Source organism: Rhinichthys klamathensis, unplaced genomic scaffold (genome assembly GCF_029890125.1).
Source record: "Rhinichthys klamathensis goyatoka isolate OS25496 unplaced genomic scaffold, OSU_Roscu_1.1 h1tg000254l_1, whole genome shotgun sequence".
Classification (NCBI taxonomy): domain Eukaryota; kingdom Metazoa; phylum Chordata; class Actinopteri; order Cypriniformes; family Leuciscidae; genus Rhinichthys; species Rhinichthys klamathensis.
The window spans coordinates 1,709,825-1,736,628 of NW_026606776.1; the positions used below are offsets into that span (position 1 = coordinate 1,709,825).

Below are 26,804 nucleotides of genomic sequence, written 5' to 3' on the forward strand. Positions count from 1 at the left end.
AATTCACTATTCTAAGAAAAAATATATTATAAGTATATACTTTTTCTTAGAACTATATTCTAAAAAATAAAGTTTTGATACATTTTTTTTATTCTGAAATGGGAAAGAGCTTCCATAAATGTGCCAACTACTAAATATTAGGCTACATATACTGTATTTTATATTAGTGTTTATATAAAAAAGCTATATATATATATATATACTATATATATACACATACACACACACACATATATATATAAAACGCACATATATATAAACACACACACACACACACACACACACACACACACACACACATATACTATATATATATATATAAAAAAATTATTATCATTTATTTTTAATTATTATTGTCTCTGAGAGATAATCATCTTCTAAACTCTTTAACAAACCTATACTATCAATTTCTCCTCTGCATGTTCCATTCACTTAAACCAGTCACCAAATAAGGCATTTCTTTAAGGATGGCTGTGCTGTCTCACAAGTGACTCAGGGAATCATGATAATGGGTAACAGAGCCTCACATCCAGCCAAACAAACCCACTAAACACAAGCCAGGGCCTGGAGTGGCCAGCAGCTGTTGGGAGGAAGCTCTCTGAATCACAGGGACAACAAAACAATGGCACTCTTTCAGCCATGCCCACATCTTCTTCTCATCCTCTCCAGTGCTTCCCGCCCACAGCCTGAACGCTCCTGCTCTTTTTGCTCTAATCCAAACACCCCAGGTTGATGGGAGGTGCGAACATGTGACCGAGGGCTCACATTAGGGCCAGATGCCCTGTGTGAGTCAGGCGAGTGTAAAAGTAAAGGTAACAGAAGTCATCACACAATTACACACTCGCTTAGATCAACGAGGCTCTTAAACAGACTGGAACTGTAAACTAAACCGCACTTGACCATGTGACGACTGCTTTTCAACATTGTGCGGTTTATTTATCTCTAAATTGATCTCATTCATGCACCTTCCTTTGCACTTTGTTAGTTATTTTATCTTCCATTTGCAATTTGTTTGAAACGCCTTCTGGCATTGCATTAAAATAGAACAGTTCTAAGAACTATCTAAGCACCCTGTTTCCAATTAGTTGCTGTATCATGTCCAGGCGAGACACTGGAGAGATGGGATCATTTAAGTAGGTTAATCAACAGCATCAGGACATGGCCAGTGATAGGGCATGTTTCTTGTTTCTGTTTAGGTTACCGGGTCAAGCAGGAGGAGTATATTATGATTCAACTGTTCCAGCTCAAAAGATCCAATTCAAATACATTCAAATTTATCTTTGCATTGCTCATGTATTAAAACGACAACACGTCTTGGAATATAGTGCACAACAAGTCATATGGACTACTTATGGTGGTTTTCCATCATTTTCAAATCTTTACTGTCTCTTTTTGACTGGCTATTCGCTTCATTGAATGAAAAAGAGCAGCATAAACGTCTTGTTTAGCATCTCTTTATTGTGTGTTTGAGCTGGTCTTCCAGCCTGGTGGTCATGGTTTTAGTGGGGTTTTGGCCACTTCTTTAGATGGTCAGGGTGGTCTAAGCTGGTTTTAGTGGGGTTTTGGCCACTTCTTTAGATGCTCAGGCTGGTCTTAGCTGGTTTTAGTGGGGTTTTGGCCACTTCTTTAGATGGTCAGGCTGGTCTTAGCTGGTTTTAGTAGGGTTTTGGCCATTTCTTTAGATGGTCAGGCTGGGAGACCAGCTGACCAACCACCTAAAAAACCAGCCAAGCTGCTTTTCCCCCCCATCAGCCATAGAAGAAATAAGTCATAGGCTACAGGTTTGAAATAACATAAACGAATAAATGATGACATTTTTGGGTGAGCTACATCTTAATTTTCAAGACTGATCTCTGAATTTTCAAGACCTGACATGAGGCAAATGTAAAATGTAAACTGGAGGTTTAAAAAAAAAAAAAAAACTCATTTAAAGAGCTAAATCATTGTGTTACCTCATGACTTCTTCCTACTAAATAAACGATTTACACATATATTGGTTTAATTATTATTATTATATAGGCCTATTGTTGGACCCTAAAAATGAAACCGACTGTTGCATGTCAGACTGTTGCTTCCCTCTACTGGATTACCAAGTGAACTGTTTGCATTGAGACTGAATGAAAATCATCACCATAAATCGCTGTAAAATGACTAACGTTACTGTAATCAAAAACAATAAGTGTATGGTCCATCCTGATCATCGCTACCAATACAGGTACCACCTTAAAAACGCCGACTGTGCAAACAAATAATAACAACGCCAAAAATAGTCACTAAAATGGAATTTAGTTTAGTTAAAATTAATAGAAATATAGGATAAGTAATTGAACGTACCTGAGCACGCCGCGTTCACCGCTGAACTCCAAACAATCACTGGTAATGGACGGGGGCGCCATCTTGCGGTAGGAAGAGTTGCCAAGCTTGTGTCATATCACCCAAATGAAACTGAACATGTAAACATAATTTTCTTAAAGTCATCTTTAAAAAAGATAAGGCTGCTCTGAAGTGCTTATGCACTTGCTCCAAATTCACTGTACAGACAAAAGGCCACATAACAGCCTTCTAAAATGTGACAGATCTGACCACTTCTGCCCCTTTGTATTAGAGGCTGCTCTAGAACTGCTATGCCTGTGTTCATTTAAATACAGCATCAGAGTAGCATTAACATTTTCCACTCCCTGCTGAAAAAATAAATAAATAGCTAAAACCAGCCTAAGATGGTTGGATTGTTTTAGACGGGTTTTGCCCAGCTTTTTTTTTAAACTGGCCATTCTGGGAGACCAGCTTAAACCAGTTAAGACCAACCAACCAGCCTAGGATGGTTTTAGCTGTGTTTTTTCCCAGCAAGGACTGTGACAGGTTTATATTTTTATAATTCGATTAATAATTAATATATTTCCATTCAGAATTTCAAGTTTCTTTATTCAGAGAATTCAAGTTAAATTTCACATTTGAGAAGTGTAAAGATAGAATTAAATATAGGCCTGTTAGTTGTAAGATAATTATAAGATCTATTGGAAATTGTATATTTTAAAAAAACATGATATAAAAGATATTGACTGGAACGTATGGAATGACCATAAATAGAAGCAAAACAGAAACATTTTTTAAACAATCAAAAATGAATGTATTATTTTAAATAATAAAATACATAATAAAACAACACAGTGCCAAATTATTTTTTTTAATTACAGACAAAGACAGACACACATTTCAGTCAGGAATTGTGGCTTTCTGTGCAAACAGCAAATGTGTGCTTTTAATGCTGATTCAGGCCCTCTTCCATTTGGCAAAACAACACTTACAGTTTTCCAAGAGACACAACAGCTGCACCACTATTTAGCAGCAAACTATTCCACACAGACCAACCACTTACTTTTCACAGACTTCAGCAACTAACTTACTTTAACTTTCACAAAACACATACAAAGTCAATGAGATTCATCTAGTGCACCCAGTGCTCTTCAGTTCTCCGAAATGCATTTGCTCAGAAAGTCACAAGATATCCAATATGGACGAGTAACTTCATTTGACACTACTAGAAAAAAAGAAGAAGAAAAAAAAGAAAAGAAAAGTATTTCTAAAAGTGATAATGAAGTGCGAGTAGGATAAAGATTAGGCACAAATGCCACAAATCAACAAACTTCCATTATTACAAGTCTTAAAAATAGTTAAAAATAAAGTTTTAGAAGAGAAACAGTTGATGGGTTTGAGATTATTGCACATCAAAAACATAAAAATTTAAAACAAGTGCAGAAAGGAAACAAAAAGAACACAGCCAAACAAAAATAGATTAATGTGCACATATAAAAGTTAAATTAAACACTCTAAAACTGAAATGCATGAAAACATTTAAATATTGCAATTAAAATAATGTGATCTTTATTAAAATTATATTAAAATATATTATCTCAACATTGTCACTTAGAAAATGACCTAAATCACTTTATGCATCTTTCTATTCAGTTTTAACCTACCACTGAATATTAGCTACATAAAAGCTTGTATTTGTAGGTCATATTTAAAACAAATGTGTTCATCAACCTACATATAGATGTTTCTCAGTAAAACTGAGATATCACCTGTGTGACCTCCCATTTCAAAGCAAAAATCTTTGAATAAACTGGCAGTAGATGTGGCTTTTTATTGCAACTTCCCTGGGTCGGATCATCTGATCCTTTCTTCCTTCAGTTTTAACGGGTTAGAAATGTTGTAGCAGCTGTAGAATTCTACGGTTTCCTTGTTATTAGTCAATGACACATTATTGAGTGAGATGTTACAGAACTTCAGAACTCAATTCTGCATCCATCAGTCTGTTTTACAATTTATCCGAGCTTTTTTCAGCAGTTGTCCACATCAGCTCTTTGTTTGCTATTTTGTGAGCATTTGTTCTATGCAGTAGTCCATGTGGTTATGTAGTCTCTGTTCACCGTTCACATTTTCATGTATTACACCACCATGTTGTGTGTTGTCATTCACGTTACTTGCGTCCCTTCGGTACAGCTCCAGGACTCCAGGATGAACCAGGCGCTCTGCTGACATTTTTGTAAAGCTGACGAAGCACAAAGTCATAGTTGGCAGTGGTGCACATGGCATAGAACACGTTGGCTTTGTCTGGGATCAGCAACTCTAATATAAAAAAAAAACATATGTATATATATATATATATATATATATAAAAAATTGATTTATTGAGTGCTAAATAAATATAACAATACAATTGCTAACATTTAAACTAAAATTAACGGGATAGTTCACCCAAAAATGAATATTTTGTCATTAATTACTCACCCTCATGTCATTCCAAACCCGTAAGAGTTTCGTTCGATATTTTTGATGAAATCTGAGAGATTTCTGTCCCTCTGTTGACAGCTACGCAACTATCACTTTGACGCTTCAAAAGATTCATAAAGAGATCGAAAAACTAATCCATATGAATCGAGCAGTTTAGCCAAAATTTTCTCAAGAGATTTAATCGCCTTATGATAAAAAGATTGAATTTAGGCTTTTATTAACATATAAACATTGATCAGCAAACATAAACAGAAGCTCAACCGAACCTGCTTGACGCACAAGAACAAACCTCTTACAGAAGCTCAAACGTGCTGCGTAACACGAGAATGAACCTCATTGGTTCTCGCATGGCAAGCGAACATGCTTGAGCTTCCAATTACCACAAATGATGTGTGAGCTGATGAATGTTTATATGTGAATAAAAGCCTAAATTCAATCTGTTAGTCATATAAAGAGTCTCTTCAGAAAAATATGGACTAAACCGCTCGATTCATATGGATTAGTTTTACGATCTCTTTATGAGCTGTCAATAAAGGGACAGAAAGCTCTCAGATTTCATTCAAAAGATTTGGACATTTGTGTTTTGAAAATTAACGAAAGTCTTATGGGTTTGGAACGACAGGAGATTTTTTGGGTGAACTATCCTTTAAAATAAAGATAAAAATAAAAGCTAATTTAAAATATTAATAGATACTATAATGATATATAATAAGTAATACTAAAATACTTGAATCTTCTTTCAAGGTCATACATAGAATCAAGCAGCTCACCTTTGTCACTCGAAAGAACTTGTGTGAGACTAAAATCCTGGCAGTTCATCTCCTCCAAGTTGTGTTTCTCCAGAGCTCTCTGAATCACCTGAGCCGTCTTGTCCTGACTGGTTATCTAAAGATAAAGAGATGATACAGTTTCAAGACTTTAGAATCACTGGCCCTGACAACTGAGTAAAGAGACCATTAACAGACATCTTGCTAAAAAGAACTGTCAAATAAAAAAAGACCAAAACTGTAAATTAAAGACCAAAAGAACACAGCCGAAATCTAGGACCATGAGCCACCAACTGTTAAAGTCAACTTACCAAAATACTTTTATAAATGTTTCCGCTGTTGCCAAATTCCACACTGACTCTGATAATACAAGTATCGGCAACTTGCTTGTTGTACATTGGATGAAGGGCAGCGTGCAGCTGGAGAGAAGGAGAGGATGACGAAGATGACGAAGATGTTGCAGATGAAGAAGGGGAGGGGCTGTCAGACAGATCTGCCTGTAGGGATCTTCGAAAGGAGGTGGGCGGAGTCACAGAGACGGTGGGTGTGTCTACTGAGATGTCCTGACAGGATACAGACTGTGACTGTGAATGAAGGGATGGAGAAAGACTATTTACCCCAACACATCTAATTATCAATAAGAACAGGTCTGTTAGGACCACAGCACAGGGTTTTCAGATAGTAATAGTTCGCCCCAAAATGAAAATTATCCCATAGTTTACTCACCCTCCTCAAGCCATCCTAGGTGTATATGACTTTCTTCTTTCAGACGAACACAATCGGAGTTATATTAAAAATATCCTGGGCTCTTCCCAGCTTTGTAATGGCACTGAATAGTGTCCAAGTTTTTAAAGCTCCAAAAAGTGCATCCGTCCGTCATAAAAGTAATCCATACGACTCCAGTGGGTTAATAAATGTCTTCTGAAGCAAAGCGATGGGTTTTTGTCAGAAACATATCCATATTTAAAACTTTATAAACTGTAATCACTGGCTCGTATGGATTACTTTTATGATGGATGAATGCGCTTTTTGGAGCTTCAAAAACTCAAGACACTATTCAGTGCCATTATAAAAGCTTGGAAGAGCCAGGATATTATATATTATAACTGTGATTGTGTTCGGCTGAAAGAAGGAAGTCATATACACCTAGGATGGATAGAGGGTGAGTAAATTGTGATAAATTATCCCTTTAAAGCTGTCAATGGAGGGTCAGAAAGCTCTCAGATTTAATCAAAAAATAAAACTTGTTTTCCGAAGATGAACGAAAGTCTTACGGGTTTGGAAAGACATGAAGAATTTCATCTTTGGGTGAACTTATCCCTTAAGTGGCACAAGTGACAATATGAGGTGCATCAGAAAGCTTAATCATTCAGATGAATCTGACTTTTTATCTGGGTGTTTAGCAACACGGATTACAAGTGATAAATATTTCAGTCATTTATGTAAAACTTCACAGGCTGGCAGTGTTTTTATCTAATACACTGCGTTCGGTCAACCTCACTACAGCTCTTTGTTGATAGTGCAAACAAGAACTATATGACTGCAAGGTTAAGGCGAAACAAATCAGTCACAAACACCTTAATGGATTTTCTAACCCAAAGGCTACAGTATAAACAAATGGTCAAATAGGTTTGGCGTTTATTTTAGGCCCTGTCAGATTCAGGACTATTGATTTAGTTTAATTAATTATAAATAAATAATGCAATAAAAAAAGAAAACACGTAATTATATCCCCTGACCCACATACACCGAAAGACACTGGAAACACAACAGACGTCATGCAACAGCTAAAGACATCCGTCTGACGCATGTGTACATCGGATTTATTTTAGTTTTATTAATATAATTTTGTAGTACTTATTTTATATTTTGAATTAGCTTTTTATTTTTATATTTTCAGTTTTCTTTTGGTAGTCCTGTTTTGTATGGAAGCTTGTATCTGCCACAGTATAACAAAATAAAAAAAGGTAATTGCGACTTTTTTTTCTTGCAATTCCAAGTTTAAACTCACAATTTTAACCTTTTTTTCCCTCACAACTGCGAGTTTATAACTCACAATTTTGACTCCTCTTTTTTCCGCTTCAGTATTAGTTTTATTAATTTTATTACTTTATTATTATTACTTAATTATTTAGTTTGTTTATATTTTTTCTTTCACATTTTACATTTCATTTACATACAGTTTTTTGTCAAATATTTATATTTTATTTTATTTCAAGTTCATTTCAATGACCCAAAACAATTTTGAATAGTTTTAGTTAACTCTGGTGTACAAACACGAACACAAAAATAGCCATCTACAAAAGCATCAATATACAGCCACATTTGGTCAATTCAGTGCTTTTATCAGCCGCAAAAACGTAATTTCTCAGCAAATATATGCCATTGTGTGCTACTGATTAATTCAAAATATCATAATTACTTTGATTAAACCTTTTTAATCGGTTGATAGCCTAAGGTTATATTAAAGGACTAAAATATTGTAGCAACTCTAGTACAAAACGTCTGTAGCTCTAGTCTGCAGGTTTTGTTATGCTGAGTTGTTACCCGTACTTTGTATCCAAGAGGTGAGAGGTTGGGGCTGCTGAGATCTTCCATCTCTGAGCCACTGGAGCCAGAGGACGATACACTGATCTGATCAGCAAGAGTTTTCTTTGAGACGTTCTCACTGCCAGACAGCAATCTGCAGTGAGCAGAAGAGAAACACATCACAGAAAACAAGCAAGTTAGAAAAATGTCATATTACTTTCTGAGTCTGAGTCTAAAGGCCCCCTATATACTAGCCTGACTTCGTCATACTCATATTCTAGTCAGAATGTGTCTGTGTGAATGATACTGCTCCATAGGGCTTTGATTATGAGGCGTGTCTTAACCGAACCAGAAAAAAATCTGCACTCAATTGGATAGACCTACAACCAATCAGAGCAACACAGTAAGTGACGTATGTTGAGCACGCGTAGTTGTCAACAGAACTCAACTGCACGCACACTGGAAGTAGTAAAATAATGAGTGTAAACGATCTTTGCCGGTGTTGTAAAAAGAATTTAACGATTCGCGGAGTACTTGCAAACACAAAAAGCATTTTTGAGAGAAATAGAAAAGGTGAATGTATATACGAACAAGTTCTCCGTTTAGGATTAGATCTCGACAATAAAACAAACAAATCTGCTCGCATTTGTCGGCCCTGTCTCAACTTTATAACACGGTTGCAGCGTGACTTGACTGATTTTAACAATCATCTGTCCATCATCATATAAAGCCCGCCCTGGCAATTTGATTGGCCCGACGATTTCTGAACAGATCATAATTACTCCTCAATGGATCGAGTCCAGACCGAACTTCCCGACCAAAAAATGTTGTGGACGGGGTTCGGCCTGGCATCCAAGCTACATACAGTACTTCATGCCAAATCGAAGACCGAACTGGTGTGACATTTCTTCTGTTTACAGTACAAATTGAAGTTATAATTCTAATTGAAAGTGACACTTTCATGTTTAATGCTGTAAAGCTGCATGCTTTAAAGCAATCTACTCTATAAAATGCTTTATAAATAAACGTGACATGACTGAATGGAGTGCCGAATTGCAGAGCTGGTGCAAATATATCCACATCCTTATAATCAGATGCTCTCTTAACTGCCGTTTTCTCACTGCTGTCATTTTTGTTGTGTTTATTTTGTTATTGAGAACAGCACATATCTATATATTCATCCAAATTGTCACTGTCAACATGTTCAAACTTCCTTTTACCGCTAGGCGAAAAACAAAAAAACACACTTTACCATGAGTATATTGGGGCCTTGAGTCCATAAAATGGAAACTGGTGCTTTGAAACTGTGAATAACACTCACGAGGTCAGTTTCTTGGAGATGAGCCGGTGGCTCCAGTGGTTGGGAGAGCCTGGACAGGGGTCAACTGGTGGCTCCAGCTCTCTTGACAACTCATAACTGATGAGAAAGAAAGACTCGACTGACTCTTGATATCTAAATATCTGAGATGCTGAGATGAAGTACTCAAAGTACCACTGCCTTGAATTCTAAGTCATTTCTTTTAATCTAAACCAACATTCTTAGCAAGGAAATGATCACACTGAGAATGATCATCAGAATGTGCAAGTGGCGTCTCACCTCTTCTGGTCAGTAAGGGGCATGCTGCTGTTGATCCAGGAAATGATATGAGGATGTGATTGTAGAGTGTACTGAGCACATGATGCCTGCAGCTGCCGGATCTGAGACAGAATCTCAAACTCCTGAATACAGAAAGGAATGGAGACAGAGAACGCCATGCGTTACCGCTAGCTCTGGACCAAAACCTAGTGAGCTTCTTTTCACTAAAACAATATTTAAGACAATTGTACTTACTTTTCTACGCTTCTCAAAGTTGATGAGACCTCCCTGTGAGCACAAAGAAGAGAGTTATCTTTTAAACAAAAAAAAACTTCAGAGTGGGAACTGAAATTGAAAACACTGTCTGTGAAATGAATTAAGGTAAAAAAATAATTCTCACCTGTACATTATCACTTAGTGCTGTGTCCAACATGGTGAGAACTGTTAGATAAGTGCCCAGGTACGGCACCTCACCATTGGAGGGGTTCTGTCAGAAAAACAAAGTTGTCAGACAAAAATACACTATTGTTCAAAAGATCAAAAGGGGTTGGTAAGATTTTAACATCTTTTTGAAAATAGTCTCTTATGATCACCAAGGCTGCATTTATTTGATCAAAAACAGTATAGTAATATTATGAAATATTATTACAATTTAAAATAACTGTTTTCTATTTTAATATTTAATTCCTGTGATGGCAAGCTGACTTTTTAGCATCATTACTGCAGTCTTCAGTGTCACATGATCCTTCAGAAATCATTCTAATATGCTGATTTGGTGCAAAAAAAAAAAAACATTTCTTATTGTCATCAATGTTGTAAACCGTTGTTGTAATCAGTGCCAACAAATATTTTTGTGGAAACGTGATAGTTCTTTTCAGAATGAAGAAAACATTTATTTAAAATACAATTTTTGTAACAATGTAAAAGTCTTTACTGTCACTTTCGGTAAATTTAAAGGCACACTGTGGAACTTTTCAACCTTTATAATATATTACCAAAACCCATTGAGATGGTACATCGACTTACAATAGGTTGAATGACACGTCTGCCGAAGCCTGAAGGTGTCTGTATCGCTTTTACCAGCACTATGTAACTTCGGGTTTCGGGTAGGAACCCGAGCACAAAAAGAACTACAAAATTCGACCGCTTTACGGCATACGTCACTTCCCCCACCACCCCAACTTCCTCAAATTCTAACGTGAGAGCTCAACTCGCGTTTGATTGCCGGCGTCTGTATGTTGTCGTCATGACTGAATGAACAGCTACTCGGAAGAAAGCGAAGAAAGCAAAGATTTTGTCAGAGGAGACCAAAAAAAAGAAAAAGGGAGAGTTTAAAATAAACATCGGCATAAAAGTGTATATATAATGTAATATTTACTGCGAATTCGTGTAACAAAACTGATATAAGTCACAACATACTGCCGTATACAAATGTAAATGTTTTTTTTTCCTTTCAGCTCATATATGTTTGTATTTGTGTAAAAGGAAAAACAAACTGAAGACTACAAATAACGGAAATATGTAGTGAGTTATATCAGTTTTGTTACACGATTTCCCGACTACTCGATTTCATCTCCAACCCATTGCAAAGAGATCCTGAAGACGTTAATTGTTTGCTTCAGGTGTGTTTGATTAGGGTTGGAGATGAACTGTGCAGGACAGACGATCGGCAGGAGCAGGATTGGGCAACCCTTGTCAATGCGACTTACCTGATCAGACATTGTTTTCTGCGTATGCTACTTTTATTCAATTTGTTTTCTTTATAGGATTTATATTATTAATCTTATATTTATATTATTATTTTGGTCAGTAGTGAATCGATTAACTTTCTCCAACATACAAATCAAATGCCGTCTGCACACACATAAAGACACGGGAGGTTGACCGGTTGACTGTTGACTTTTGCGACAATGCTGCGGCGCTTGTGGCCTCTAGGGGCACTAGACGTGAAAATTACAGGTCGAGCGCACCCTAGTGGCCAAAAATTCCACAGTGTGCCTTTAATGCATCCTTGCTAAATAAAAATATTAATTTCTTAAAAAAAGAACATCTTACTGACCCCACACTTTTGAACGGTACTGTATACTATATTTAAACATGAATCCACAGACTGGTTTCAATTAAAATGTCCTCTTTTAAGCACACACATTTGTTCCCAACAGCTAAAATTGATTTACATCAAGTATAAATATCTTAGTTGCTTAGGAACTTCTGAGGAACACTTAGGAAGATTTTAAGATTTTAACATCTTAGGAACACACTGTTGATGAACCTTTACTAATGATAAACCTTACTCCGTCATACTGTGTCGGCTGGCATTATGGTAATACCCTTTTGAGTGTTTTAATTAATGAGCTGGCAGATTCACGTTTAGAAACATTTTCGTTTTGGAGATGAAATTACTTGAGTCAAATTAGCTGGTGCAGATGCATACATCCCAAACAGGGTCGTTTTTTCACAGAAACAACAGCTTAATGATATTTTAAAAGCAAGTTGTGCCAGTAACCTTAAATGAGACAAATACACAACATTCAGCAGGGCTTTGTTATTCTAAAAGCGACTAGTCAATCTTACCGTGTGCTTCAATGTAGGACTAAGTCTGGGAGACTTTGGTGCAGAGTGAGAGTCTACCTCTGCTGACTGGTTTTCTTCCTAAATCAATCACAAATAAATAGATTGGCATTGGAAATGCAAACAGCCTGAAACTCTGATTTAGATAAGCATAACCGAGCATAAGATGCACTGAAACAACTGGCCCGGAAAAAAAACACTTACATAAATCACTTTAGAAGGCATTCAAAGCCAATATCCCACACCCGAAGAGATTCCACAATTCAAGATTAAGTACAATTACAGAACATGATAAAGATTAAGGTTAAAGAGAAGTGGGATAGACTACTACAAGCCACCAAACAATGAATGTTTTATTGTTATACATTGAACACTAAACACTGCAGAACATTGTGGGATGTTTTGCCTCCTTAATGGTATCTTTGCCAACAGGATGATTCTGCCTTTTTTTTAACCTCATCTTCCTCCAGCCCCTATTGATTTACTCTTTGCATGCAAGCTAGAGTGAAAGGGGCTATGGAAAATATTAAATGTTGCTAGGTAGCATCTTTTAAGATAGTAAAAAGGGCATAAAAGCAGCCATGGGATGAGATCACTTCATAATCTTATCAGAGATTCAACAGTGCTATCAGCTCTTACACATAATGTTAAATCTTTAGAGGCACCTGTTCGCACATTGTAGTCCAAAGTGTTAGATATTGATGAAAGTTTAGGTCAGTAAGATGTTTTTTGGACAGATATTAATATTTTTATTCAATAAGGACATAGTAAATGAATAAAAAAATGACAGTAAACACATTTATAATTTTACACAAGATTTATATTTCAAATAAATGCTTTTCTTTTGAACTTTCTATTAATCGCAAAAAATATATATCATGGTTTCCACAAACATATTAAGCAGGACAACCATTTTCAACACTGATAATAGTGAGAAATGTTTCTTGAGCACCAAATCAGCACATTAGAATGATTTCTGAGGGGATAATAAGACACTGAGGTCTGGAGTAATGATGCTGAAAATTCAGCTTTGCTTCACAGGAATAAATTACATTATAAAATAGCACACTTAGCATAAAATATATATTTTTTTAAACATAAAAAAATCATACTGACCCCAAATGTTTTAATGGAAGTGTGCGTCAAACTTTTTAGACGATTAGGGTAGACAACATATTTAACATATTTACTTACCTCTACTAGGATCTCTCGATTGATCAGCACACAGTTCTCATCGGGAAAGGTGTCGCACAGCTGATCAAAGGCAGTCATACTCTCCCTGAAATTGCACATTTTATGGAATGACATTTACTACTATGTATTGTGCAAACTCTGTGCTTAACATTTCACAACAGGTTTAATGGCTGTTTCAGGATGTCAGGATCAGAAAGCACTACCTGCTGATTGCCGCCCAGGTTTTCTTTAGCCGGTAGACAGCATTAGACTGAAGAGCAGATAAGATGGCTCTTAGAGAGGAGAAGTTTCTTAACTGACGGCACTCCTGTCATACAAATAATAATAAATAGAACAAATCAGCTTAAAAAAAGAAATATTAACTTCACAAATTCACACTGGATCAAATATGCACCAACACAAAGTGATGATGATCCTTAAATGTCTGTGCCATTAAAATTCAAGTCAACAGTTTATTGCTCTGCAAGATTCTCTTCAAACTGTAGCTCTGTCACGACAGTAACTTTAGCAGAGTGTTCAATTCAATTCACATTTATTTGTATTACTGTGTCCAAGTAATGCATTTCAGAAATGTACATATTCAAATCATGCAGTTAGCTAACATCGTATACATTTTAAGTGTATGAGTGTCTCCTCCTAATGCCTATTATAGTGCTCCTTGTGAGAACTGCAAAAAAAAAAAATTCATAATGATTTGCGCTCTGACATTTCAGAATGCAATCATGCATTTAAATTTGCATTCACATACTTGCCTTTTCATAGTTTTCACATGACGACGTCACACCCTTATAGGTACACCCACCTGGAGGGCAAAAGAAGGCTTTCCTCCATTCCTCCTGCCAGTTATTTTTACCAAATACTAATGTAGTGAGACAGTGATATTAAAAAAAACAAATTCAATATGAACCTTAATAATTATGCATACTATGTACAGGCAAGCAGATGAACCCAGAATATAAACACAACACAGTTTCCCCTTAAGCGTTTTTACACAGAAAACCATTATAAAGAAGACGCTTAAACATTTAGCGAGTTGCGTTCAAATTCTGGGCTCATCTGCATATAGTATGCCTCATCAATAAGGTGTAAACAGAATTTGATCTTATAATATCACAGTTTTAATACATTTAGGCACTTTAAGGCCTGGTGTCACAGACAGGGCTTAGATTAAGCCAGGATTAGGCCCAAATTCAATTAGGACATTTAAGTAGCTTTTATAAACATAACTTAGAAAAAAACATTACTGGCATCAAACACTATGTGCAACTTGAGACAAAACAATGGCACTGGCATATTTTAGGATATGTCACTGCAAATTGTTTTCAGTTAAAACAGCTCAAAAATTTATTTTAGCCTAGGATTAGGTTTAAGCCTTGTCTGTGAAAACAGGGGTAAGTGTTTTTCACGTTAAGTGTTGTACAATGTCCCGCCGTTTCCAATGCCCAGAACTTGCATTTGATCACATGTTTTTGTTTTTCTTCTTTTGAAAGGTGATCTTAATATTCGTGGCATGAAACAAATGGAAAATTTGCAGGCCTGTTCTGCAGTTCTATGGATGTTTTGCTCTACAGATCTAAAGATGAAAACTATGTATAGTATGTTTTGAGCCTAATACACACCTGAGCCACAGAGATCCACTTCTCAATTATCGTTGCCCTGTGTGTAGGGCTGCTACGAGGGCAGGATGGGGAGCCGGGAGAGGAGGTGGCAGAAGGGCACAGCAGAGAGGTGATAACGCAGTTAGTGACGGCATTGAACTGGGCAATGGTGGCACGGACCGTGGGCGCTAGATTCCGGTTCTCTTTCTTGTCCCTTTGAGACCAAATGCAGCCAAGGCAGTGAAACGGAACCACTTTGACAAAGAGTTCCTGAGAAAGAAATGGAAATAGATGAATAAAAGTAGGCCAAAAATAAAAACTAGCCTCAGTGTGCAAAACTTGACACCTACAGCATCTAATAGCGTGAGCTGCTCAGCTATGTCTTGAGCTGGGAAGGCCAGTACATCCCCCATCTCTTCTGTGTCCCGTCTGTCCATGGTGTCTTTAGTTTCTGGACTCTCTACGGCAGCAGCAGCACTGGCTTCTACTGATGTACCCATGTGCTTGTCTGTTGATCCATAAGAAGTTATTTAGCACTGATTTTTGGGGTGTATGTGCATAAACGCTCAATTAGCCATATTTCAAGGCTTGCCTTCAGTCTGAAATTTTCTGAGAAGAGCATCGGCTTGATTAACCAGACGTCTGAAACAAAGGCGATGACGCAGATGAACACAGAGCAGCCGGAGAGCCTGTTGATCCGGAGAGTCCCGAAGGTCCTCGTGATATTCGTCCAACCACAGCCGGATCAGACAGGGCAGAGAACTGCATACACACACACATAGGTTAGCACCTTATTGTTTCATACTAATTATTGAAACTTATGGATTTAGGAATAACATAGATGGAAAAAACAGTTTCAAAACTTTAATTCAAGTATAATGGTTGCATTGGACAACCCATTTCAATTTAAAGGTAATTATAAAACAGTATTACTACATGGCTCTCTGAAATGCTTGATTCTGGTTAGTCACGGTATTCTGAGGTCAGTTATTCCCCGATAATTACTGTAGAAATGCTGTATAATCATGATCGCTCGTGCGGGTAATTGAGGCTGGCTCTTTTTTCATGTTTCTCGTATCACACCACGGACACGTTCTCTCTGGTTTCATTCCAAAGATTTTAAAACGGTTTCTTCTCAAATCAATATAATGTGGCAAGTAGTCATGTAACAAGCATGATAATTTTCATGCACCCGGTTGTTATCACAAAATAAACCCTTCAGGGAAGATCACAGTGTCGAGGTTTACATTAGGGGTGTCCAAACTCAGTCCTGGAAGGCCACAGTCCTGCAGAGTTTAGCTCCAACTTGCCTCAACACACCTGGCTGGGTGTTTCTAGTATGCCAACAACACCTTGATTAGCTGGTTCAGGTGTGTTTAACTGGGGTTGGAGCTGAATTCTGCAGGACAGTGGCCCTCCATGAGTAGGATTGAACACCACTGCCTATTTGACCACAGAATATAACAAACTGATCAGAATCAAGACTACCAGGAAGTTTCTTAAGATTCACCTTACCTCCTGACACAGACACTGTTGTCCAGATTGGTGACCATGTCCTCTCTACAGAGACAAATAAATAAGTCCAAAGTTTATATTCAAAAAACCCTTCAAAGAAGCTTTAGGATTCTGAACATTGCAACAATTTCTGTTCATGGTTTTAACACAAATGTGTCACAAGTGCTCTTTCAAGGCCTAATGCCTTTATTTATGCTTCAACAGAAAACAAAGAACACTCAATGTTCAACAAAAGAGCCTCTGACGCCGCTGACTAGTCAAGTGAAACCTGTTCTACAATGTGAGGTGTTCTCCTCCATTCCACTGCATCACTGATATGTATGGTGTGACTATTATACTGCCACAGTCATCATGTGTCTCATGGGAAACACTTAGCCTCACAATGAATTTAGAAATGTGGGCTTCCCACTTCATTTGAATGTTCACGGTCACTGAGCCCTACGTATGCAGAGTAAATATCATATTTAAATACAGTACATGAGAGATAGCTGTGTCAAAAACGGAAGTCAGTCAATGACTTGATGTCATTGATAAGGTACCTTGAGAGGAAGCTGGCAGGTTCAGTATTAATTAGTTTTAATTATGTCTAAAAAGTATGTTTTATCATATTATAATGCTTATTTCTTAGTAGAAATAGAATCATAAGTTATTATGATTGAAATTATTATTATATTATTATGATGAAATTATAACATTTTAGAGAGCCCCTACAGAGACTAGTTTATCAAAGGTGATTATAAAAATATGAGTTGGGGGGATCTATTTTTAACGATTTCGAGTTCTCTAACAGAAAATGCAAAAAAAATGGCATTTGCCTACAAAGTGGTTGCCTTTCCGAGAGAAACTTCACGTTCACTAGCAAATGCGTTGAAATATAGTTTTTCTTCCCACCTTATACTAGAATGCAAAGTGAAATGAGGGTCCATAATGTCAATTTGGGTAGACTATACTTATAAACACCTTCTTTCTTTTTTTTAAATTACTAATCGTTCAAAAGTTTGAGGTCAGATGGTTGTGAAAGAAGTCTTTTATGCCTACCAATGCTGCATTTATTTGATCAAAAATACAGTAAAAACAGTAATATTGTGAAATTTTGGAGTGTCACATGATCCTTCAGTAATCATTCAAATACGTTGATTTGCGGCTCATGAAACATTTCTTATTAACGTTGTAAACAGTCGTGCTGCTTAATATTTTCGGGGGATTTTTTCAGAATACTCTGATGAACAAAGTTTAAAAATCTTTTGTAACAATATAAATGTCTTCACTATCTCTTTTTTTATCAGTTTAATGAATCTTTGCTGAATAAAAGTATTAAAGGGTTAGTTCACCCAAAAATGAAAATTCTGTCAGTATTTACTCACCCTCATGTTGTTCCAACCCCGTAAGACCTTCGTTCATCTTCGGAACACGAATTAAAATATTTTTTATGAAATCTGAGAGCTGGATCACTCCTCCATAGGCTTCTTCAGGGATTGAACTTGCCGGCCTCGAAAAGTTGTTAAAGACATCGGTAAAATAGTCCAAGTGACTACAGTGGCTCAATCTTACGTTTATCAAACGACGAGAACACTTTTTGTGCGCAAAAAAACAAAATAACGACTTTATTTCAACTATTCATGTCCATCTCTTTGGGCCTGGAGTCAGTTCACTAGTGTAATAGCGTACGCTTCTGTTGTTGTACGTCACACGCATCACCCACATGACCAGCGTCAGCCAATAGTGAGCCTACACGTGACGTAGCTCTACGCAATTACACTAGTTTAACTGACTAGAGGCCCAAAGAGAAGGAAATGAATAGTTGAAATAAAGTCGTTATTTATGTTTGTTTTTGCGCACAAAAAGTATTCTCGTCGCATGATATACTTTAGATTGAGCCACTGTAGTCACTTGGACTATTTTAACGATGTCTTTAATAACTTTTCGAGGCCGGCAAGTTTCACTCCCTGAAGAAGCCTATGGACTAGTATGGAGGAGTGATCCAGCTCTCAGATTTCATCAAAAATATCTTAATTCGTGTTCCGAAGATGAACGAAAGTCTTACGGGGTTGGAACAACATGAGGGTGAGTAAAAACTGACAGAATTTTCATTTTTGGGTGAACTATCCCTTTAACTTAAAAAAATATTATTGAAGCTAAAATTTTGAATGGTGGTGTTAATGTTAGCTTAATGTCCCTGAACACTAAACTCTTTAATTGAGAGTTTATGCTCACCTTTGAAACAGGACTTCTATGAGAGTATTTGTGCAGGTAAAGGCTCTGTAGGTGGAAAGGAAGATTTGCGTGTAATCTGGGTCGGGGCACTCTGGGTTCACCAATTCTGTGACAAGACGCTCCAGAGTGGCTGCTTTAAGCCTGCGGACCTTCAGTGTGCGGTACTGCATGAAGCCAAAGGCAGAATCGTTCTCAGCGGCATCAGCTGGGGGTTGGATGGGTTCTCGGTGAAGAGTGACCCCGTAGACGGCCCCGTCTTCCACCTCCTCTCCCCACTCCTGCACTGGGTCCTGGAAAACAGATCATCAGGATAAACAGGTTTAATTTGCAGCAGACTAATGGAAAAATATGCACACATTGAACCTACTGTAAAACTTGATATGATGCCCCATTGCATAGCTATTTAACAAAGACAGTGCCATCATAAAATTCTATTTTGCAGTCCTGATGAAACTGCGGCATGTCATGAGATTTTTAGAAGAAAACAAAAGGCAGAACTGTAGTTTCTGCAGTAAAATGCACTGAAATATAGGTCTTCAACTAAAAAAAAAAAAAAAAACAACAATGCCTGCAAAGCACTGACCTAACATTTCATGTGTCCAGGAGGAAATATACAAAACAGTTCTATGGAAAACACAGGCAAATTGTTATCCAAATTACAAGTCAGGAGGAGTGACTACACATTATCTTCACTGGCTTGAGAAGACAATAGCCTACATTGCATATTGCATTTATGTTCTCAGCAGATGCTTTCTCAACAAAATCGTATAAAACACAGTGTTCAGCTTATCCTATAAGCAAATCCACCAAACATTTTTTTACGGTAACAGTAACACCACTGTTGAACGATGTCCACACAAGAAGCCATTTTCATTTTTTAAGGAAAGAGGAGAAATCATTGTGGAAAAACATAACTATGATACCAAAAATCCTCCTTGGTGGTAAAATGAAACCACAGTTATTTGCATAGCAAATTCCATCCCTGAATGAAAAACAGCTGTGGGCGAATAAAAAACAAAACATATGGGGCTTAAATAAAGACAGACTGTGTGACACACTGGAGTAATTAAGTCCAGTGTTTTCTCTCTCAGAACAAGAAGGGTTGTTGTTGGGTTGATTGTTGACTGATTCAGATGTGACCAGCATTAGATGAACTCATAACAACTCACTTGAGAACATATTAGCATAATGGTATCATCGGTCACTGATTCTTGAGACACGTGACGGGACGAACATTTACTCATTGAAATCAATAACAGATTGTACTAAAATATTCTTAAAACAAAGTCTATTCGATTTTCTTTTTGATTTTTCAAAATAATGGCATTAGCTATAAAACCACATAAAACTCAATACATTAATTTAATTGTAAACAAAATAATACACTACCATTCAGAAGTGTGAGTTCAGTAAAGAAATTTACTTTTTTTTTATTTTTGCATTAAAATTTCAAAAGTCACAGTAAAGACATTTATGTTACAAAAGTTTTCTATTTTAAAAAATGCTGTTCTTTTGAAGTGGAATCACAGTTTACAGAAAATCATTAAGCAGTACAGCTGTTTTCGACATTAATAATAAATAGAAATGTTTCTTGAGCATCATATCAGCATATTAGAATGACTTCTGAAGGATCATGTGACACTGAAGACTGGAGTAATGATGCTGAGAATTCAGCTTTCACATCACAGAAATAAATTACATTTTAAAATATATTAAAATATAAAAGTTATTTAAATTAATAATATTTCACCAAATGACAGTTTTTACTGTATGTTTTATTTGAAAAAAGACTGATCCCAAACTTTTGAACATAATGTAGGCTATATGAACTATGGCTATATGAAGAAAAAAACATATAGCCATAAAAGAAAACATAAAACATAAAAGAACATAATGTAGGCTATATGAACTATGGCTATATGAAGAAAAAAAATTCGATTTGTAAAAGAAACACTTCTATGACCTGACAAAAGGAGGTGAATCTTAAAAATAAACCTTTTTGTGTATTTTTTCATACATTAGTTCAATAAGGGGACATATAAGATATTGTTACCTAATTTCTTTAAGTAATTAAAAAAAATATTATTAAAATTAATATATTTAGATAATTTCCCTGGGTCTTTATATAAACATCAGGGAAAAAAATCTGTTTTTTTTTATATATGTGTGACATGGAAAATATGTAAGCTGTCACAAGCCAGGTGGTGAACACGTTGAACAGATTTATCCTAAATTATTCTGATGTAGGCCTACATAAAAAAAAAAAAAAAAAGATTTTTCACTTCTGTAAACGGTTTTGTTCTACATTGCTCAGTGGCAATAGCTCTACCAATATCTCAGAATATACTTACTACATAATATGCAAACCACACATTTGGAAAAGGTTGTGCTTCCAAGTAACCCAAGGACAGTCTATTCCTCTAACACATCAATTGTTGTGAAAATCACAAGTGCATTCTTCCCAGAAACTGCAGTCAAGCAAAACAGAGAGCTTTCCAAGCCAAAGCCCGTGTCTCCTTTAAAACTGTGCCATGGAACAAAACACAGGGAATGATGGGAGAGGGGAAGCTGAAACTGTGAAACAAAACACAGGCTACACATCTTCAATCTACAGGTGTGTCTGACTGAGAACAAACACAAAATCTGTTCTATTGTGAGACTCCCGAGGGAAACTTTAACTCCACCGCACCCTCCCCCGAGCCCTCATTATGTCGACAGCTGATTAATCGCTTTCCTAAAGCCAATATCGCATCTAATTGTAAAACCACTTAGTTTTGGTCAGTGACAAGATAAAGAAGTGAGATGTCCAGAGAGAAAGAACAGGAAATACTACATTTTCTACAGCATTCAAGTGAAGAGAACACCGCGGTTGATTCATTCGCGCGAGACACTGTCCAACAACACGCGTTCCCCAGTCTGATGATTAAAGTTATTTCTCTCTAGTCATTCCAGTTTCTTAAAATCACATTCAACAGACTTAATGTCCTCGATAAAATAGCTTAACTGAAAAAAAGGTGACTTACCATTGTGACCTCCCATTTCCCCATGTTCTCAGTTCTCTGTTCTTCAGCCGTACGATCAAGCAGTGTAAGCGTTCCCACTTTCCATTAGCGCAGCAAAAACTTTGGAAACTATATTCCTTAGTCAGCTGGTGTTAAAGTTGACTGTCATTGTGTCTAGAGAGCTGCAGGGAATGAATAACTTTGCGAGGTTCAGGTTTAATCAAAAACTCCAGTGAAGATAAAGTCAACTTACTGTTCATTTCATACCTTTATCATCAATTATAAATAGGCTTTAACTGAAGTCTGTGACCCAAGAAAAGGATTATCATTATTATTATTATTATTATGTCCGAGTTTTATTTTTTAGCTGTCTAAATAGCACACAGTACACCTGTAAGTCGCTTTAAAGTGCTGTGGGTTGGTCTCTACGTAGATAAATGCGTCTAGTATGACGTACGTGCGTTACATGAAGATCAGCGAATCATACTATGGTGAAGGCTTGACTTATGAATATTAATTAGGTTACATGTCCAATCGCATCAGTTTACCAAGCAAATTTGCATAGCTAAATTAATAGTCATAGACGGATTTATAATTTCAAGTGTCTTTATTATGAGAGTTTTGGGAGAATTTGGGCAAAACAAAAAGACAGATTTTGGGGAATTAAACTAAATGTATTCAAAGTTATAAGTAGCAAAATCTAATACATGAATTCAAACATACAATTGCTTATTTTTATTTTTCCCTTTGCAATTTAAAGAGCGGCCCAAAAGTCTGAGACCAAGAGAAAATCCTATGCAATTAATTTTACATCATGTGTGATTGTTTATGTCAAGGTTTAATCTCTAATCCCAAAGTTGTGCTGATCAACTGGCAAATACTGCATCCCGTTTTATCCAGGAATAGTACAAATGACTCAGACAACACTATATGCAGATCCTTAGATGAATAATGGTGAACATCTTATGAGATACCCTTTTACAAACCCCATACGCACAATATCTCAATGAGACAATGAGCAAATTGTCGGTTTCTGGGTACAGTGAGTTCATTAATGTCTTTCTGTTCTCTCTGACGTAGATCTGTGAATTTGCAGTGTCCTACAAAAAGCCCACCCCATATACAACGCAACAATGGGTGACACACACTATACTGAACTCTTATTGACAGACCACAATCATGCTAAAAGTATTTATGCATATCCACTAACAATACCACTCATTAATAAGACAGAAGTCACATGCTGATGTGCGCTGATTCACACACTCCAACAAACAGATCATTACATCATTTAAAAAAAAAAAATTATATTTAAATATTTTGTTTTACCATCCAATTCCATGGTGCAAAACAGTCTGAACACCAGGTTAAATAGCTAACAAACTCGAAAAAAGCTTACATGCCAGCAATGCTAAAATACTTTTAATTTTTGACATGCTTAGTAACATTCTGGTCGGGTAGTAACTTTTAGTTAGCGTGTTGGTGATGGATTGTCAACTGCTGGTATTTTCAAGTAAACTGTATTGAAAGACACTTTGTTAGGACAGCATGTGCTAAGGATTTAAATGTCAACGCCAGTTTAATTTTAACCTATGATCCATGTTGTTTACTACAGTCGACTGATCATGTAAATTATTTCTAACCATTCAGGGTTGAGATGCTACACATAAACCACCGTTGACCCTTACCCATAATTCTGACTGCTCTCAATATTTAAATGTGTACACCAACATTTATGGTAAATTCTTTTCTCGAGTTTCTTATGCTCACCAAGACTGCATTTATTTAATCAAAATAAGTTATATTGTGAAATATTATTACAATTTAAAATACATTTTTTCTATTTGAATATATTTTAAAATGTAATTTATTCCTTTGAATACAAAGATTAATTTTTACTCTTCAGTGTCACATGATCCTTCAGAAATCATTTTAAAATGCTGATTCGTTGCTGAAGAAACATTTCTTATTATTATCAATGTTGAAAACAGTTGTGCTGCTTAATATTTGCATGGAAACCCTTTTGTAATTTTTTTTCAAGATTCTTTGATGAATATAAAAAAACAGCATATATTTGAAATATACACATTTTTTAACATTATAAATGTCATTACTGTCACATTTGATCAATTGCATTCTCGCATGATAAAAGGCATTCATTTCTTGTAATTTTTTTTTACTGACCCCAAAGTTTTGAACGGTTGTGTACATTCAACAAAAGTGAAGCTGACAACAATTTTTCATATCGACAAATATTCATCAAAGGGTTAGAAGGGATGGATATACAGTTGACTGCTTTACGGTTGTTCTGTCCTAGCTCATTTCTAGCCAGCTTTGGATATTTATACAGCAGCAGTTTCTCTGATAAAAGCATGCACTAAATGATTAAAAGCAAATGCAATTGTCAATGGATCACCATCAGCACTGACCTCACAGTGTTCCTCAAGGTCCAAAAGATGGAAGCTCCTGAGCCAAACACCGGGCTCCTCATCCATCTGCACATCCACATGATGCCCAGTCTGGCACAGCAGATGCCTCATTCGTCCCAGTCGTGCCCGCAGACCCTTCTCTCCCCCAGACACCACCAGAGACGACCTCATCCTCCACCAGAATCACACGCCAACTTCCTCCAAGAGCTGCAGACACACGTCAGGCATATTATCCAACTTTTACATGCATTCAGTATGGAGCTTCTATTTGCTGGACTGTGGAACAATCATGGAATAAATCGTTATTTAAAAGTTTATTCACGTGAAACACAGGATGAGCTACTCACAGTGGAAGTTGCTCCTTATCCAACGTCTGTTCGTAGTAGATCACCTCCTAAAAATCCATGTTTGCACTCTGATAAAACCAGGGGATGGGATGCCGTGACCTTCCAGAAAGATCCCTCATGAACTGACGCAGAGACCTGAACACTGATGTCTGCTGCACAAGTGACTACTGAGGAGATTATCTAAACTCTAGTAACCCAGCAATTCTCATCCATCCATCTCTGATTTATCTCAATGCTGACTAACATGAACACACTCACACAATAATCTAATTGTCTGTGTAGCAGCGGCAGTAAATATAATTTGACTACGCCACCCCGAGGTCTAACCCGGGGAACTGTAAGTAACCACCAAGACTTCTATAGAATTAGGCAATCAGGTTCGCGCACTGAACAAACAGAGAAATGGTTCGTACAAAGGAATACAATTTTATTAATCAAATTCACAGCAAAAATAGTAAACACTCTGAAAAGCTGACGTCAGCGTATTCTTAAAACACTACACACTGGGTAAGAATCAATACCACATCACAGCACTCCAATGGGGATCAAATAATTAATCATCAATAAAACACAATAATAAATAACACACAAGGATGTGTGAATCAGTGTCCGGACATAGAGTATATTTCACACACGCACACTCACAATACCGGGCTTGAGGCTTACTGGTGGGCGTCCAGCGACTCGGGCATGAGTATCCAAATAATCCACCCCAAACGCACGTGCACAGCCACACAACCAGCACAGCAACGGTCACACTGTGAAGGGAACCACACTACACACTAAAGAGGGCCCACCACCTCGAGCACGCCGTCCCCACCGTCAGCTCTCAGCGCCGCCACATATAACAAAGACAGAATAAACAAAATTAACGATAAGTCATAATTTCACACCATAAATCAAACTAACAATGATGACAAAGACAAAAAAAAAACAAGAACTTTTCCAGAACGGCAACAAAGAAAATGAGATAGAGGAAAAAAAACAACAGTAATACTTTTAAGTCAAATAAACAAACAAAAACATGGAATAACCATGCACACCAACAACAATGCAGATAAATGAAATACACAAAAAGGCAAATTAAATGACTTTACCAAACAACTATAATACTGGCAAATGAAATAACCAAAGAAACTAATGAAATTACTTTACCAAAACGACTATAGTGCTGGTAAAGGAAATAAACAAAGAAGCAAAATGAAAGTACTTTACAAAACGATTATAATGATGGTAAATGAAATAAACAAAAAGGCAAATTAAATGACTTTACCAAACAACTATAATACTGGCAAATGAAATAACCAAAGAAACAAATGAAATCGCTTTTAGAAAATAAGAACGCACAACCCACTCAAATGATCACATAACAAACACACTCATCCGTTGATACACACATCTGAGGGCAGATACTCAGTCGGCCACACAAGTGGCCTACGATGCAGTTTCCTTGAGCAAAAATGAACTCAGTCCATTAACTTGGACTCGCCGTAAACAAGTTCGACACGTAGGGGGACGTGCAGTAACAGTATTTAAGCAAAGCAGCAGTTGCCCCAAGGCAGGCCGCAAACGCTTCCTTGCTATAGTAGCTATCCCTAAAACACACAATAATGGTTTTATTAAGCTACCGCCCAAATAAGGCAAATACATTACCCAAATGGGGAAAACTTACCTGAGCCACAGCGCGCGACACACACATCTCGCAGGCGAGTCAACAAACAGGCGAGTAACACGTTATTCCGTTCAACTCAATGGAAAATGGGTTAGCCGCAACACAAGGAATTCTATGAAAAATCGGAATCCCACATAAACCACAAGCAAACTAACACAGTACAACATTTGCAATAGACCTCTACATACCTGCAACACCACCAGGAACTGGGTGAACCCAAACAACACAAGCCTACAACGTCACGCACTGCCCTAGAGGGTACGTTTCAAGCTTTAACCTCCTCCTCCTAACATGATTGGCCACCACGGACTCACCACAAGCCAATCACGAACCGGATAGGAAGGACAACAGCCAATGTAACCAAATGGGGAGGAGGGACTGGATTCAACCACAGTCCATCCTGCCACAATCTACCCGGCCTTTTTAAGTCGGCGCCACGACGATGGGCCACCAGAAAGACAAGGCATGTGAACCATTTGTATCAATGAAACAGTACTTTGTCTCCCTAACACACCGATCTTGGGAGATGGTGGAGGTTTGAATGTTGTCCAGCCGTTGACCGGGAGGTCTGACGTGCTCTTACTTCCGTCCCATCG

At 37.0% G+C, this 26,804-nt stretch overlaps 1 protein-coding gene across 5 annotated transcripts; it reads right to left on the reverse strand.

The window, feature by feature from the left end:
* Positions 1–4,406: 4,406 nt before the first annotated feature.
* rgl3a (ral guanine nucleotide dissociation stimulator-like 3a) lies at positions 4,407–24,376 on the reverse strand. 5 transcript variants are annotated; one of them, XM_056266938.1, is made up of 17 exons: positions 24,190–24,375; positions 18,759–19,048; positions 16,545–16,589; positions 15,622–15,791; positions 15,380–15,537; positions 15,051–15,299; positions 13,635–13,738; positions 13,432–13,516; positions 12,241–12,318; positions 10,067–10,153; positions 9,922–9,954; positions 9,688–9,809; positions 9,412–9,507; positions 8,115–8,244; positions 5,873–6,145; positions 5,565–5,679; positions 4,407–4,629 (listed from the first exon to the last, which is right to left on the reverse strand). In XM_056266938.1, the coding sequence occupies exons 1-17, from the start codon at positions 24,358–24,360 to the stop codon at positions 4,481–4,483; spliced, it is 2,355 nt and encodes a 784-aa protein (XP_056122913.1). In that variant the 5' UTR covers positions 24,361–24,375; the 3' UTR covers positions 4,407–4,480. The 5 variants fall into 5 exon arrangements, with proteins under 5 accessions (XP_056122913.1, XP_056122912.1, XP_056122915.1 ...); XM_056266937.1 differs by having other exon boundaries at positions 8,109–8,244; XM_056266940.1 differs by lacking the exon at positions 24,190–24,375 and adding an exon at positions 21,782–21,996 and having other exon boundaries at positions 8,109–8,244.
* Between the last annotated feature and the right edge of the window lie 2,428 nt (positions 24,377–26,804).

Excerpts from the sequence above, each read along its gene's own strand:
- rgl3a (XM_056266937.1), bottom strand. The coding sequence starts at position 24,360 with ATGAGGTCGTCTCTGGTGGTGTCTGGGGGAGAGAAGGGTCTGCGGGCA. Across the intron at positions 13,739-15,050 it reads AGTGGATCTCTGTGGCTCAG|GAGTGCCGTCAGTTAAGAAA; the intron begins GTGTGTATTAGG and ends TTTGTATGACAG. Across the intron at positions 9,955-10,066 it reads CACTAAGTGATAATGTACAG|GGAGGTCTCATCAACTTTGA; the intron begins GTGAGAATTATT and ends TTGTGCTCACAG.